Below are 15,805 nucleotides of genomic sequence, written 5' to 3'. Positions count from 1 at the left end.
CATACCCAAAGAAGCAGGTTTTGCCTTGATGAATCAACAGGCCTCCTGCCAGTGATGATCTCAAGAAGAAGAATCCCAAATGCAAAAACATCTATTTTCTCATCAACAATTCCATACATGAAATACTCTGGAGCCAAGTACCCAAATGTACCCTCAATTGGAATCACAGCATGGTGTGTCCATTTGTTTGGCAGCCATTTCGCCAACCCGAAATCTGAAATCTATTAAAAAACCAAACCTTTAACTACATACCTTGACACAAAAAAAAAAAAAAAAACATAATGCTAGAATTTTGGTGCAGATGTAGTGTACCTGGGGTTCATAGTCTGGACCTAAGAGAACATTGGAGGCTTTAATGTCGCGATGGATTATCCGATGCTTGCAGCATTTGTGAAGATAATGCAGACCTCTAGCTATTCCAATGGCAATTCTATATCTGACTGCCCACTCTAGCTTGCATGTTTTCCCTGTTAACAAAAAAAAAATTGTAAAAAGATAGTTTATAGTGAAAGTTCCATAAGTGAGAAGTGAGAAGTAGCTTACCATGCAATGCAGAAGAGAGAGTTCCATTAGGGTAGAACTTGAAGATCAAATAGAAGCCATTTTCAACGCAGTATCCAACTAAGCTTGCAGTATTAGGATGATTAACATGTCCTATTATTCCTATTTCCATGAGGAACTCTTTTTCTTTGTTCATGTCATTGCTGTCCTTGGCTAAACGTTTTACTGCGATTGTGCTTCCATTGCTTAGATCTCCTCTATATACATCTGAGTACCCTCCTTGTCCCACCAAATTCTCTGCACCAACAAAATTAAAGGCTCTGGGGATTTAGCAAATGGAAGATAACTGGATTTAGAAGCATCTATCATATCAGAATGGTACCTGGATGGAAATTGTTTGTGGCAGTGGCAATCTCATTATAGCTAAAGCAAGTCAAAGCAGGTGGTTGAGCCTGCTTGTGGGGAAAGCCGAGATGGCTTCTCTTTCTTCGTGCACTTGAATCGAAGGGTGAACGAAAGAAAGACGAAATTCGCCTCAGGGGAGACATTATTGGCTTTCTGAGCTGTGATTGACCTTTGATCTCCCGGCTCAGTGATGGAGAATTTGAGTCTCCAAAAATGGAGCTCTCCTCTTCTGTGCTCTGTGTCTCTTCCAGCACTGACCTTGGGGAAGGCTTCTCTCTTGGACAAACCATCTGTTTTTCCTCTGAAGAAACTGAGTTTTTCATGGCATGGCTGTTCTCCCTAGGCCACCTTGAACTTGGTTGCTGCAACTCTGCAATATTTCACTACTTAGAAAATTATCCATTCTGCATTTCTGCAACTTCTCTAATCAGAGCAGAGTGCTAACCTTCAATGTGGGTGGAATTGGAATTGGAATTGATGTTCTGAGATGGCGGTTTGTGATTCCCAAACACGACGAGTGAACACCCGTCTGGAATGCATTCACAGCAATACTTCGCAATCACACAAGGGAACCTGATCATTCCACAAAGTAGCAAAGCAACACAAGATTGTAAGAACTCAAGAAAGATCAAATCTTTATTTAACTTCTCGAGTGTAGCAGCCATACTTGCTTGTTCGATTCTTCTTGCCACCGATGATAAGGAAATCAGCAGGAATGGCTTTTGCTTCCTTGACAAGACCCCTTGCAGGGTGAGAACTAAACCCAACTCTAGCCTCCAAGTTCACCTGAATGAAGTTGATGGATTTAGCAATCTGGGATTTGATAGATATATAACTTCAAAAATATAATTAAATGAATATGCAGTGTTTTCACCTGTTTAGATTGGCAGGTTTTTGTGAATTCTCCCATCATTGATATAACACAAGCTTTTGCCTGGCGGATTTGAGTGGACTGATATCTTGTGACTGATTGCCATTTCTTCCTCTCCTCCTTCCTTTGCTCACCACTCTTCTTGGCTGCATCTGCTACTGTTACATAAGACAAACATGTGAGCTGCAACAAATTTCTGGACAAGAAAAATTTATGATAAACGACAACAGGACATGCCCCATGAATATTACAACGTTAGTTGTCTCATCGATAACATCTAGAAACAAGAAATATCTTCCTTTCCTCTCATCCAACAAAAAATCCTCACTTCTGGACAAATAATAATACTGACCCAGAATATGCAACGCGATTACACTGTCATTTGGGTTAGCCAGAACTCTGACTGCCCAAGACAAAAGCTCTTTGCTCTCTTCAACATTCAATGAAATCCCAACAAGAATTTTAGATGGTTTCGAAACAACCATTTTCGACCCACTGAGGATTGAATGGAGGAAGAGAGAGAGAGAGAGAGTAGGAAGTATGTGTAGAAGACAATGACAGAATGACAGAATATTTATGTAGGGAGTAGTGTGATAGACCGACCACCATAGCATAGCATGGATCCATTCAATTATTCCTTCCAACAAACCATAGGATAAGCTTTCCCAATAGTGTTGCCAAAGAACTAATGATAGTTTTAGTAATTTTTTTAGTGTGTGCTAAATGCCTAATTTGGTATATTATGAAACCCAACATTTAAGGCAGTGGATGAAATTTTTTACAAACAAAAAGAGGCATGTTAAACAGCTCTAGACAAGCCTCTTTCGAGTAAGAGTTGAACCCACCAGACTGAATTTAAATTAGTCTTGCAATGATGTAGATGCTGAATGTAAAATTATTTTATTTGAAAAGAAATGAACAATATTTACTTAGTGATTGCGATGAGTAATCAATGTATTTTTTAAATACATTTTATATCATCGTGATGAATATTCTGCAAAATCACGATAGTTTTTGCTCATGTCCCTAATCTAATTTGAGCTCACACTAAGAAAACTAATGTTTTTTAATTCTTGGATGGGGGTTGGGTGACTTGGGTGCTTTGAGGGATAAGCAAAGGTGGTGTTTTATGATTTGTCTTAGCTTGTTACATAAGCTAGCTAGCCATATACCAAAGCTGATCGAGTTTGAATTCACAGAGACTTGGTAGAAAAGGGAGAGGCTTTGTTGTTTGAGTTTGGTGGGGAGAAGTTTGATGTGCCACTCAACAGAATCAGTGAATCACATCATCACTTTATCATGGAAAGCAACAGCAACCAATGCAAGTATATATTTGGTTGGGAGATGGATGCTCTTATTATTGCATCACCACATTGCCAAACTAACCATCCCTACAATGCTTGGGGAAGAATTTGCCTTTTTTTTGGGGGGTGATAACCCAAGTTTTTAATAATGTTAAATTATATCTTGGATCCCATAAACTTGATCGCCTCAACCAAGACCCATGAAAGCAGTAAATCTTGTGTTACTTAAGTAATTTCAAGTTTCTCTTTACTGTAAACTTCTATACACAAGAGATCTTTCCTCTTTAGAGCAACCACAATTGTGATTTTCTCAATTTTTTAGGAAGAAAAAATTAAGAATTGGTTTATCTAATGAGAAATGGGGGGTTTTGGTTAGATTTTTCTCCTCTAAATATGATTTTTGGGTGGAAAGGAGAAAACTTGGACAGATAGTTGCTCGTATGCAGCAATCTGCGCGCCCACAAGACACATAATGCCTAAGTTCTTTTTTTTTTTTTTGGGTCATAATTTATTGTTTTCCTTCCCCCCTCCTCCTTCCTCTCTTCACTTGCTTCTCTTTCCTACATAGCCAGCAAAAATTTACAACTATTGAGATTGCTCTTAGTTCTTAGTAGGTCCCGATAAATATATTGATCATTGCCCCAACTCTTTTTAAGACCTAACACCATCAGTCTAGCTAGCTTCTATGTCCATTCATTTAAGGAAAAAGCAAGTGAATGAATTTTGCAATTATATGCACTCTCCAAACGGCAAGTAATTGCTTAATCATTACCATTAAATAATAGGACAAAAGAAAAAGTAATTCAAGACATCTGAGGTATTGTAATTTAGATAAGAAAATTAAATCGTGCTCTATCTAGATTCTACTCAAATACCAATGTTTATTTCTATTCATTTCAAATATTATAAAAGAAAACATTGAAAGGATTATAGAACAGAGACGATTTTCAAGTATAAAGAGTTTAACAATGGCAACATATATGTTGAATCTACAATATAATCAATCAAATTGGTTCTGCAATAATGTCGAAACCCAGACAGATCGATATTGCAATACATACATACGCAAATAAAGCATATATATTTTTCTCTCACTTACATGATAAGAGTTTAATTACCTTAAATTGTACCTGTTGGATAAAAAAGTGTCACTAAACCTTAGAAACAACAAACTTTACGTACCAAACCACACCAGACATATTGTTCCCAATATTCATGCATCACACGTACATTAATTATATGTTCTTTTAATATCTCCATAACGCTTGTAAGGGTCGTTCATCTTCTGCTGCACTTCCATGGCACCAAATACACCATACGCACTGCTTTCATCATATCGCCCTTTCGCATAGCTCTCATCTTCGTCGTCGTCATCATCTTCATCGCTGGTCTGGTCCAGTCTCATCAAATCTTCCTCGTACTTAACACTCTGAATCCTCAGATTCTGCTGCACTCCCTTGTTCCCATTCGGATCATCGTACCCTCTAAGCAGGCTGACAACTTCTTTCATCGTCGGCCGTCTCTCCGGCTCCGTCTGGACGCACAGCGCCGCCACATTGATGGCCTGCTTCAGCTGGGTTTCATCAAAGTTTCCTTTGAGCTTAGGGTCAACTAGGTCACTGAACTTTCCTTTGGCAATCAACGGCTCCGCCCACTCGGTTATCGTCCTTTTGATGCCGTTGGGAAGCTTTTCGATGGGTTTCCGGCCGGTGACGATCTCCAAGAGAAGTATACCGAAACTATACACATCACAACTTTCTGAGACTTTGCCCCACATTGCATATTCGGGTGCAAGATAACCCAATGTTCCCTTCACACGAGTCGTCATGTGACTCACCCCTTCCGGGATGAGCTTTGCAAAGCCAAAGTCGGCCACTAGCGGTTCAAAATCAGAATCCAAGAGGACATTGCTAGCTTTGACGTCTCTATGAACTATATGTGGAGTTACCTCGTGATGCAAGTACCTAGGACAACATATATACACCATCCATAGGGCCGAGGTTAGAACTATAATATATAGTACTACTTACAATATCTATTCATAATTACTTTCTAATTACATACTGAAACACAAAAGCTCGAACCCACATAGCAACTTAGTGTCACTAGACCACAATGTATTTACATAACATTATTTTGTGACATGTATTTACATATATACTAAAACTTAGTAATTCAAGTTGTCTACATACTTGTATCATTTTTTTATAAATATTAAATTAATAAATAATATAAGAAGTAAAAATAAAAGTTTGAAGGGGCGGAGTAAATATATATAATCTTACAATAAGCCTTGGGCAGATCCAATTGCAACTTTCATTCTCTTTTTCCAGTCCAATTGAACTTCCCTGGCAAATTGGCCATGCAAATGTGATAGCAAACTGAGATTTGGCATATAATCATAGACTATAAGCCTCTGTTCATTTCCAGCACAATAACCCCTCAGTCCTAACAGGTTCTTGTGTCGTACTCTTCCCAACACTTCCACCTCCACTGCAAACTCCATCTCTGCCTTTGAATTCATGGACTTCAGTTTCTTCACAGCTATCTGCTTTCATTTTCCCAATCATATAATATAATGTTCAAACAATACCCAGAAAACATATATCCCACATACACTACAACAAAAATAGGAGCAACTCAGCCAAGTTGTTCAGGCTGCTATTAGGCTTGTTAACCACAAGATTACAAATCCTGCTCCGATCCCAGTAAAAACGACCTTATTAATTTGAGTGGGTCAGTGACTTAGACTGGATTACGGAGTGCAAATTAAACTCTGGGATTAATACCTGGAGTCCGTCAGAGGTTTTACCCCAATAAACGCTTCCGAAACCTCCTTCTCCAAGCTTGTTTTCCTCACTAAACCCATTGGTTGCAGAATGCAGCTCCTTGTACGTGAATATTCTCCAAGAAGTGTTACCTCCACCACCCACAACATTTTTCGACCTGAAATTATATTCAAACCCACATTCCACAACATTATATTATTAATGTCTGATGAAAACTAACAAAGAATGCAAATTGACAGATAGTTAGTTTAGGAAGAACAGACAGATCGAGATTGGCATACCCTTCATCGATCTTTTCAGAGCCACAGCAACTGTTGACTGATCCCATATATGATATGGTTTCAATTCTTTGATGATGATGATGATGACCAAAGCTAAGCTAGTCTGAGCAGTCTTTGGTGAATTGAAGGATATATGTATGTATAGTAGCTTAATTGGTAGGTTTATATATTTCATTATTTCAAAGCCGGCCGATACTGCCGCCCTCCGCCGGCGGAAAACTTTCCTTGGAGTGCCCACAAAGCAAATGGCATGATTAGGCTTGCTCAAATATTTTTATCAACTTTAATTTGCTGCTCCTTTTTTTTTTTTTTTTTTTTGATTAATAATAAAAAAATTAAAAAGAAAGAAAAGTCACACATTCATTATATTATTATTGATTACTTCTTATTCATTTGGTCAATTTGATTAACTTTTAATTTTGTATTCTTGTTTTATTTTTGTTGTGATTAAGCCATTTGTTAGAAGTAAGTTTTATAGTACATAGAAAAATACTACTTGTATTTAATATAATAGCATAGTTTGATTAAAATGATAGAGGTCCTGTTTGGTAAAATGGCTGTTAGCTGATAGCTATTAGCTGTTAGCTGATTGTGTTAATTAGATGGTATAAATAGTTGATAACATTAGCTGATTGTAGAAAAGTGTTTGGTAAATTAGCTGTTAGCTAATAGCTGTTTGGTATAATTTCTTTTTTCAAAAAGTTAATTAAAAAAGTTGTTTGGAGTAGCTTTTTGAATTTTAGCCTTTTGAAGTTGCAAAAAGCCAATTAACCAAACATTTGTATTGATATTTTAACTAAATCAAACAATTAATAGTGGTCAAATAGGCCAAAATTGGCCTATAGGCTAATTTTTTACCAAACAGGGCCAGAGTCTGTATTTTCATTTCACGCCAAACAATAATTGATAGAGTTGATCGATAGAGTGGATGGGCGAAAGGTGAATTGTATGTAGTATATAAGTGCTCAACCGTTAAAGCGTTACTTTGGAGGCATGGTCTTTAAATAGCTAAACATTAAAAATTTCAAAAGTGACTTCTAAAAGTTATTATGCTACTCTATATATATATATATATATATATATATATATATATATATATATATATATATATATATATATGGACTCGCTCCCGTTATTCAACAAAATATGGCATGATACATCTCTTTATTTGGACGGCTGCGCCGGTGAAAGATATTAAATAATTTGGAATTACTATAACAACACACTAAGAGGTAAACTGTATTGTATTAGTGATGAAGTGCAACAAGTTCAACTAAAAGACTATTAGGAAGAGTCGAACACGTGACCTTATAATAATTCAAGATAATTATACTATACCTCACGTGACCTTATAATAATTCAAGATAATTATACTATATCCATCTACCTGCTTATACAATGTCTACAAATTAAATGTCAAATCTTCTTCATTGTCACAAGTGTTAAGTTCCAACTTTATACACTACTCTCTCCACCAAAGTCTCACACTCAGCAATTGACATAACATGTCTCAAGAGTCTCAAATCATTGGACAACAATAGTTATGCTGTGCAACCGATGGTGCATACGGTTGCAAAACGACGTCGTTTTGACTAAAAATGTGCGTCCCATTTAAAAGAAAAAAATCAATTTCGATTCCCCTCAACAATATTATCGTGGATATATAGTTATGAATTATTGTGGATATATAGTTATGAATCTGTGGATATTTAGTTCATTCATCGTGGATATTTGGTTCATTCATTGTAGATATTTAGTTCATTCATTGTGGATATTTAGTTCATTCATTCTGGATTTTGTGTTATTCATTCAGTGTGGATATATAATTCAAATTATGCACAAAAAAATATTATTATTGGAAATCGAACCTAATTTTTTTTTTAAAAAAAAATGTGACGCGCATTTTTAGTCAAAACGACGTTGTTTTTGCCATCGCGTGCACCATACATGGTGCACACCATAATTTGCGATTGGACAATGTGAACAGTAATTGGAGGCCATCAGCCCATCAATGGCATGTGTGTCATTCGACCCCAACAAACGTTAATCTTATTTAATGTGTATTATTTGCAGCTATCTCAATTATTTTTTTTCGTATCATTATTTAGTTGTAACATTGACGATTAGAAATAATTTGTATTAAATGACTTATATATATTGTATAATTTTTTTGAGTAAGAAAAAATTGTGACACATTTTCATTATTGAAATTTTAATTTGGTCTAAAAAATGGAATTTTACAAGTTTTTCTTAATACTCTTAATTTGACACTGAAGTATGTTTGAAAAGTATGAAAAATAACTTCTAAAGTGAATAATTATTTTTCAAAAAATTCACTATATTTTTTCTATTGGCGACACCTTATTTTCCATTTTCTTCTATTCCCCCCTCAAAAAAATACACCCTAAATAGTGTTACCGCATTTGAAGATCTTCCATGAACGCGGTTCAAAGCGAATAGGAAACGCTCTTTGGTTTCAACAGAGTGAGCTCGGGAAAGAAGAAATAAAATTGAACGAAAACCCTAGCTCAGAAACCACACGAAGAAGGAAAACTCATGGCTGCATCTTTCTCTCGCTTGCCCATGTGCTTTTTGTGATTTCGGGAGAGGTATGAGATTTCTGTCGCTACTTCCGCCCTCTCTGTGCAGTTGAGTTGAGTTTAGCTAGTGTTTTCTCAAATTTCCCTGAAAATGTGAGAAAACCTGATAGTTATTCTTTAGTTAATAACTGCAGCTGCTTTATTTGCTGTGTATGAAAATTGAGGCACCCGTGCCAACCTTTATCTTGCACAGGAACTCAGGAACCTGATAGTGTTTTTGCTTAAATGTTGCGTGGGTTGTTTAAAATTGAAGTAGTTCCACTATTTGTGCTTGTAAATTTCTCAATGAGATACAACTCCTGGTGCTCTCTGCCTATTGATAGAGGATGAACCTCACAATGTCAACATTACCTCAAATCAACATTGAATTGTATGAAATGCTTGAATCTCACTGACCACTCCAATATGATTGCTTTTCTGGACACCCTAAATCATGTCGCATAATCGGGATGACTTTGGAAAAGAAAGGGAAATTTTTACTTTTTTATTTTTTGCTCGAGTTGCATTAAATAGACCTTTCATTTTCTTTAACAGATTGCTTGTTGTAGGCCTGCAGTGGACATTGGACAACAAGGAAGAAGCCAAGAAAGCAGAGCCCTGGCAGCATAGTACTCTGTAGAGTCCAAGAGGGAGTTAGCAAAATGAGGTTCACTTTTGACCTAACGGAACCAGACTGCAACAGCAACAGCAACCTTGACAATCGTCAATCTGTAACTCCGCCGTCAACTTCCACCCCAAAAGAAGAGCTGGAATGGATTCCGCTGCAAAACCACCCTGTCTTCACTGCAGATGGTGTTGCCACCCAAACGTCCAGCACTAAAATGCAAAAAAATCTTCTGGCTTGGGATGGAGCATCCCGGCTGTACTATTGGGACTCTTCCAGACAGTGCCTGCACAGGGTTTCTGTTCGGTTGGGTGAACCAGACTCAAGCTCTGTTCTTGCTTCTTGCCCCTCTAAGGTCTTCCTTTCACACTCAGCATATGCATGTGTCTAATATCAGACTATGATATTAGATATAATATCTTCAAATTTGTAGTTGATGATTCAGTCTTTTTATTTTTTATTTTTTCTCCTTGTAGGTGTTGCAAGCTGATGTACAGCTAAATTTTGAGGTTGACAGGATTTCCATTAATAGAAATGGGTCAGCAATATTCTTAGTGGGCATGGAGGGTCTGTGCATTATGTATCTATATGGGCGGACTTCAACAAAAGAAAATACAATAATTTGCCGGTATACCATATACATAGCTCATTACATACTTTATATGTATATGCTCTCTTCAAAGTTAGGTGTATTTTTACAGCTAATGCATTGTCTGATTCTACCAGTTTCTCTATGAAATTTTGTGACATTTTTACTTTTTTTGTGAAGTGCATGTATTTAACTTTTCACATATTTGTTGAGGTCAAACATGGGAAGATGTCTCTCCATTTTAAGATTTACAAAAATTGTATAAGGCAGGGAAACTTTCATTTGGTAAACTGAGACATCATATTTTATGAAAATCACAAGGATGAAAAGTAAATAATTTGCATCTTTAATTCTTTATAACTGGTAGCTAGTCTGTGACAATTCTTGATATGAATATCTCACACTGGATTACAAATGGAAGAGATGGATTTATTCACTTTATGCACTTGAATCTAAACATAAAGATATAGCAAAGATATCCCTCTTATGTAAAAACTTTTGCAGGTTCTACTTATTAGTTACAGAGCCTGGAGATGCTGAATGCCTTCTTTTGTAATTTATTTCTCACAGGACTGTTTCAGCTGGCTCAGAAATTTACTTCAATGGAAAGAATGCCATACGCACATTACAGATATCTTGGCACCCTTGCAGTGACACCCATTTGGGAATTCTCTCTTCAGATTCAGTTTTTAGGTATCTCTTTCGTGACATATTACTACTGTTGCATCAATAGGATTAGACATGCTGTACACAGACTTAAAACTCAGTAGTTGTAAAAAAAAAAAAAAACTCAGTAGTTGTTGATGATGTTCCTTCAATACATTAACGAATCACCAAAACTTAAATGGAGTTCAGTGTTTGATCTTTCTTCTGCATATCTATAATAGGCTTCTCTTGTTTGATTCATCAGTATGTTTGTACAAGAAGGTTTATCTTCTCAATTTAAAAGTAATTGAGAAAGTATCATGCCTCATCTTGTTTTTTTCCCATGGTATATTCTATGCATTCAATATTCTTTAGATTCTTCCTGTCTGAAATCTATTCATTAAGCTCATTGGAACATTGGAACTCCGTGAACCCTTTCTTCTTTTGAGTATTCTGCTTTTATAAATTGAGGCTACATGTTAGAGAATCTAGGGCTGCACTAATGTTAGATGAAGAAATTCAAAACTAAATTGAATCTTTTTGAGACTTGAAAACATTCTGCTAGGTGCTCCCTGCCATCTCTCTTCAATAGCTTTACTTGAACATGTCAAATAGCATGTATTATGCTGATGGAAACTTTGTTTGCCATTTAATACATATTCCATTTATCAAAATATTGATGGATGCTGCCTACTTTCTTCAGAATTTTTGACTTATCTTCGGCACTTGTACAACCAGAGCAAGAGTATTATTTGCAACCAATAGAACATGGTAGTTCATGTGATGCTGCATCAATATGTCCAGTTGATTTTTCTTTTGGAGGTGATCACTTGTGGGACAAATTTAGTGTAAGTTTATTTGGCACCTGTATCATCTTTTGCCTTATATTATACTTGATGGTTGTGCTTCAGTATTGCTCTAAGTTGAGGGATTTGTCAAATAGCTGCAGAGCTGTGGGATTCATAGATGTCACTTTATTTATTTATTTTTGGTTATAGTAATGTCACTAAATGATAAAACACACAACAAAAAGGATGATATTATCACAGTTGATCTGTGAATACAACTGCTTACATGCTTTCCTGTTTATTGATGGTTGAAACAAGTCATGCACCCTCTAACAACCTGAAAGCTTGATTTCCAATCTTCTGTAATGCATGGAAAGTTCGTTCCTAGTCTTAAGCGTGTAGTCTCTGGCAATTAAAGTTTCTTGACCTAGTTAAAAATTAGTTTAGATTCTTCTTTTTTTTTTTTTTTTCTGGTGTCAGGTATTCTTATAGTATATAATTTGACTCATCATTATTCTTTACTACAGGTTTTTGTGTTATTTAGTGATGGATCTGTTTATGTTCTATGCCCGGTCGTTCCTTTTGGAAGGTAATTCAACATTTATTACTTCTGTTGAATTGACTATTCTAATGCATATGAACACCTAGCGTCTATGGATTACTTTTCCCTCCGCAAAAACTAACTCCGGAAGTCTAGATACCCTACGTAATTCAAGTATCACTAGAAATATTAGTGACTATTCATTCTACTAATATGCTTTCCATCTCTTTTTCTTCTCCTGCTCTTTTGTTTAAACTTTTTGTTGGCAGTCTTCTTTTTGGTTGATCTGCAGCTATGTATTTAGTCATACAATATGGTGTTTTGGTTTACTTGTGAGTCACGTGAAATAGCATATTTTGTGATGTTCTTTTCAGATATTCAACTGAAAAAGTGCTTTATTTTGTAACAGTGTATACAAATGGGAATCCATATTGGAATTATACAATGATGCTAATGCATTTGGGCTGAAGTCTTCAAATTCAAGAGCAATTAAAAATTCTAATTTGGCCATTTCTTGGTTAGGAGCAACATTTCCTGAACTAAGTCACCAAGATGTACAAGGTGGAAATGCGTTTGCACTTCGAGCTCAACCTTATGCTTTATTTGATTCTTCTGTTGCACTGCAGGTATTTGATTATTCTTTATCTCTTGTTTTATTTTTATTTTAATCTGATTATAATGCTTCAATCAATGATTTGACTTTTTTATTTTAATGATAATCTGAAAGTAGTTTATTGAGATTCTTTCCTTAGTAATTCCAGTGTCATTCTTCTTGAAACTAAATCTGTTACATACTATTTCCAAATTACAACTTCGTAAAAGTTAACATGGGTTATTAAAACCTTTTGGCTAATGGTTATGCTTGAGAAATGAGAATCAAAAATAGTTTTGGCACATGTGGATCAAAACAAGCTTACTCCATCCATGAGTGCATCTATGACTTCAAGGGACTTGACTGCAAAGAAATAATGGATTCCACTGCCTTGCCAGCTTCATTGCTCCTTTTAGTATTTAGATATTCCATGATAATTAAAATTCATACTTGCCTGAAAGAAGAATGGTTTCTCAATATCACTCATTTTGATTGAAAAGTGAAATGGAAAGATAAGTAATGGTCTCTGATGTATATTGCTATTTATTTATAGTCTATCTAAAAACTGTATTCCTTGTGTTGGCAATGTAAGGAGAAGCCTGCAGATGTTTGGGAAAATGCATCCTTTTAACTTATAAAACCTTGTACTGTTTCATATGATTTTATATGCATTCCGATTAAAGGAATTTGTTAATATTTTTTTTTAAATTTTTAATGTTAATAACCTTTTCACTTTGACAGGGGCCTCTACGCAAAATATCTCATGGCGTAGAAGATCCTCAAGTTCAGCCTGCTATATGCGAAGGGCGTGCTGTTAGTTTTCTTTATAATTTAGTTAGCAAGGATTCAATTCTTGTAACTGCTTGGAGTGGTGGGCAACTGCAAATAGATGCTTTAGCTGATGAAATACAGCCAGTATGGAAAGTTGGCAGCCCAGCTCGTCTTAGTGTTGATTCCAATGATCGTATAGTTGGTCTTGCCATGATTTCTGAATCTGTTATTAGTGATCACTCTATCTTGAAGCTCGATTTACCACCTGATGATACCCTTTGGTTGGGGCATCCACCCCCTCTCTTGAGGTTGGCTATAGTGGATTTATCTCTGCCTAGAAAAAGTGGTTATCTTATCTCAATGTGTGTTGACCCTCTTATGCCAGAAAGAATATATTGCCTTCATGTTGGAGGGGTAGATTCAGTTGTGTTGCATTTTCTTCCCTTCACAAATCAGAATAGTGACAAGGACGAGTCGATCAGAAGCCCTTCTGTTCATCCAGTTCTTACTACTTGCCAGGAAGAGTCATCACTTCCTTCCCCATTATGTGGTTTCTTGGCTCTGTCAGATTCGTTTGGCGATTCTTGGGTTGTGGGCCTTACATGCAATTTTCAGTGCATTGTTTTGGATATGGAAACATGGAACATAATGCCACGTCGTGTTAATGAGGTGGGGAAGCCCACCAGTTCAGAGGTGTCAAAAGAAGCAAATAATCAAACTATTATAAGTAAAGAACTCCTTACTGGCCCTAAGGTAGTTCTCTTGCCTCCTTCTTCACCAACTCTACGCTCTGTTACATCAGATTCAATTGAAGGCCGGGCAACACTGCATCAGTACTTTAAGCTTTTCCATGAAAATTATGTGGAATATGCACACAAGGTAAACTCTTCCACCCTTACACAGTTACTGTACTCTTGAGGATGTCAATCTTACTAGAACTGTATTTTATAGTCTATGAGAACAGACTGTTCCACCCTTACACAGTTACTGATTTATACTCCTGATTCCTGAGGATGTCAATCTTACTAGGACTATATTTTCTTGTCTCTGAGGACTAAAGAACTTGCTATTTGTGGTGTCATGTATAATTGCTGGACCTATGATGCATCTGAATTATCTTGATAGTCATGATATATGCACTGGACAGTCAGACTCATAATCCACTTCCAAAATTTTCTAATATGTTTTTCCCCCTCTATAAGTCTTGTTCATCACTTATTTTCTCTATCAACTAAAGCAATTAAAAGACATTTTGGCTAGTATTGGTAGAGCATTGCTTGCTGCACCTTAGTTTTAACCTAAGTGGTGCTTGCAGTACTTAATACTTGAGGTGTCTCCAATGGTAGGGAAGCGTTTTGTCAGTAAAGCTACATTTTGTATAAGATGATTCTAGGGACGATGATTCTCCGAATGAAATATTCTGATGATCCTAGATGGCTGCTCAATTTTATTTTATTTTTTATTTTTTGTAATTTTGAGATGAGAACTCCCTTCAGTTTTGGCTTCCTCTAATGAGATTATGCATAACATTTTCCCCTTTGTTCTAGGTGTACTTTGAACTCCAGCACCACGCCCCTCATTTGAAGAGAATCATTGATGAACAGCATTCTCGACTTCAAAAAGCACAGCAGAAGCTTGTAAATGTTGAAAAGAAGCAGGAAAAATTAGAGGACCGGTTTCAGTGTGCAGTTCAGCGTCACAGTGCCATAGAAGAGCGGTTACAAAAGCTGAGATCTTTGCCAACAGCACATAAAAGATCACTATCAAAAGCAGAGCAAGAGTTCAAATCAGAACTTGGTAACTAAATTTATTTACTGATTCTCTTTGCTATGCTTTCTGAATAATTATTGTTTACCATGCTTCCTCCCAACAGTTTTGCTCATCACATCTACAACTCATGTCATTATGATTGCCTATATATTTTTGCGCGATATATCAAAATAGATGTTTGAATCTTAGGCACGGCACTCTTCTCCCAAGGGAATAAGCTCAAAGTTTTAATTACCTGTATTTCTCTTAAACCCCCCGTATGTGATATAACACTTGAACGTTTTAATCCATGGCAATGCAGACAAAATTACTGGAGTTGAGTTAGATGCTTTGCGCTCTTCCATTGAAGCACTAAATGCGAGGATGAAAAGATACGCACATTCTCCAAAGCCGAATCAATTAAATGAGCAGAGACAAATATCAGCCAGGAGGAAAAGTCACGTTGTAGATAATCAAATGACCCAGCTGAAAGCCTCACTTGAAAAGCTCTCACTAACCAACAGCGAAAATACCAAAAAAGTTAAGCTTGTTGAGTCTGCACTGAAAACCCGCGAAGCTTAGCAGTTGATGAAATTACAGTCCAGTGTTGTTGTGGCAACAATGACAGTCCCTCAAATGCAACAGTTGACAGCATACCGATTTTTGTTGTGATGCTATATATGAGCATTACCTTTCCTGAAAGCTTTTTGATCTATGGATAATGAATCTGTGATGAAGCTTATGATTCTGAAATTTTAACAGTTATAAAAACTCA

The 15,805-nt window shown here is 36.3% G+C and overlaps 4 protein-coding genes across 7 annotated transcripts in view; 2 read left to right on the top strand and 2 right to left on the bottom strand.

The window, feature by feature from the left end:
* LOC109191701 (probable receptor-like serine/threonine-protein kinase At5g57670) overlaps positions 1 to 2,293 on the bottom strand; it is a 3,065-nt gene extending 772 nt beyond the window's left edge. The window contains exons 1-9 of one of the 2 annotated variants that reach the window (XM_019342346.1): positions 2,130 to 2,292; positions 1,781 to 1,935; positions 1,574 to 1,692; positions 1,352 to 1,479; positions 1,233 to 1,276; positions 884 to 1,178; positions 544 to 798; positions 313 to 467; positions 6 to 221 (exon numbers count right to left, since the gene is read on the bottom strand). In XM_019342346.1, the coding sequence (XP_019197891.1) occupies positions 6 to 221; positions 313 to 467; positions 544 to 798; positions 884 to 1,178; positions 1,233 to 1,276; positions 1,352 to 1,479; positions 1,574 to 1,692; positions 1,781 to 1,935; positions 2,130 to 2,262 (1,500 nt within the window). In that variant the 5' untranslated portion in view covers positions 2,263 to 2,292. Of the gene's footprint in view, positions 1 to 5; positions 222 to 312; positions 468 to 543; positions 799 to 883; positions 1,277 to 1,351; positions 1,480 to 1,573; positions 1,693 to 1,780; positions 1,936 to 2,129 lie in introns of both variants that reach the window. The other variant, XM_019342345.1, reaches the window with a different exon arrangement.
* The window catches only part of LOC109191700 (calmodulin-binding protein 60 C), a 24,286-nt gene extending 13,797 nt beyond the window's left edge, over positions 1 to 10,489 (top strand). Inside the window, exon 10 of the mRNA XM_019342343.1 lies at positions 10,478 to 10,489. The gene's annotated coding sequence lies outside the window, so the exon portion shown is untranslated. The remainder of the gene's footprint in view (positions 1 to 10,477) is intronic.
* On the bottom strand, positions 4,108 to 6,330 carry LOC109191702 (PTI1-like tyrosine-protein kinase At3g15890). The gene is made up of 4 exons (XM_019342347.1): positions 6,152 to 6,330; positions 5,871 to 6,027; positions 5,367 to 5,629; positions 4,108 to 5,045 (listed from the first exon to the last, which is right to left on the bottom strand). The coding sequence occupies exons 1-4, from the start codon at positions 6,196 to 6,198 to the stop codon at positions 4,313 to 4,315; spliced, it is 1,200 nt and encodes a 399-aa protein (XP_019197892.1). The 5' UTR covers positions 6,199 to 6,330; the 3' UTR covers positions 4,108 to 4,312.
* Positions 8,563 to 15,805, top strand: LOC109191699 (nuclear pore complex protein NUP88). 3 transcript variants are annotated; one of them, XM_019342342.1, is made up of 10 exons: positions 8,563 to 8,760; positions 9,308 to 9,710; positions 9,832 to 9,983; positions 10,515 to 10,637; positions 11,293 to 11,437; positions 11,905 to 11,966; positions 12,328 to 12,544; positions 13,252 to 14,160; positions 14,829 to 15,078; positions 15,353 to 15,805. In XM_019342342.1, exons 2-10 carry the CDS (start codon positions 9,393 to 9,395, stop codon positions 15,610 to 15,612), a joined length of 2,436 nt encoding a protein of 811 aa, XP_019197887.1. In that variant the 5' UTR covers positions 8,563 to 8,760; positions 9,308 to 9,392; the 3' UTR covers positions 15,613 to 15,805. The 3 variants fall into 3 exon arrangements, with proteins under 3 accessions (XP_019197887.1, XP_019197886.1, XP_019197885.1); XM_019342341.1 differs by having other exon boundaries at positions 9,300 to 9,710; XM_019342340.1 differs by having other exon boundaries at positions 9,286 to 9,710.

This window comes from Ipomoea nil, unplaced genomic scaffold (assembly GCF_001879475.1).
Source record: "Ipomoea nil cultivar Tokyo-kokei standard unplaced genomic scaffold, Asagao_1.1 scaffold1719, whole genome shotgun sequence".
In the NCBI taxonomy this organism is placed as follows: domain Eukaryota; kingdom Viridiplantae; phylum Streptophyta; class Magnoliopsida; order Solanales; family Convolvulaceae; genus Ipomoea; species Ipomoea nil.
This window is presented reverse-complemented; position numbering and strand designations above follow the sequence as displayed.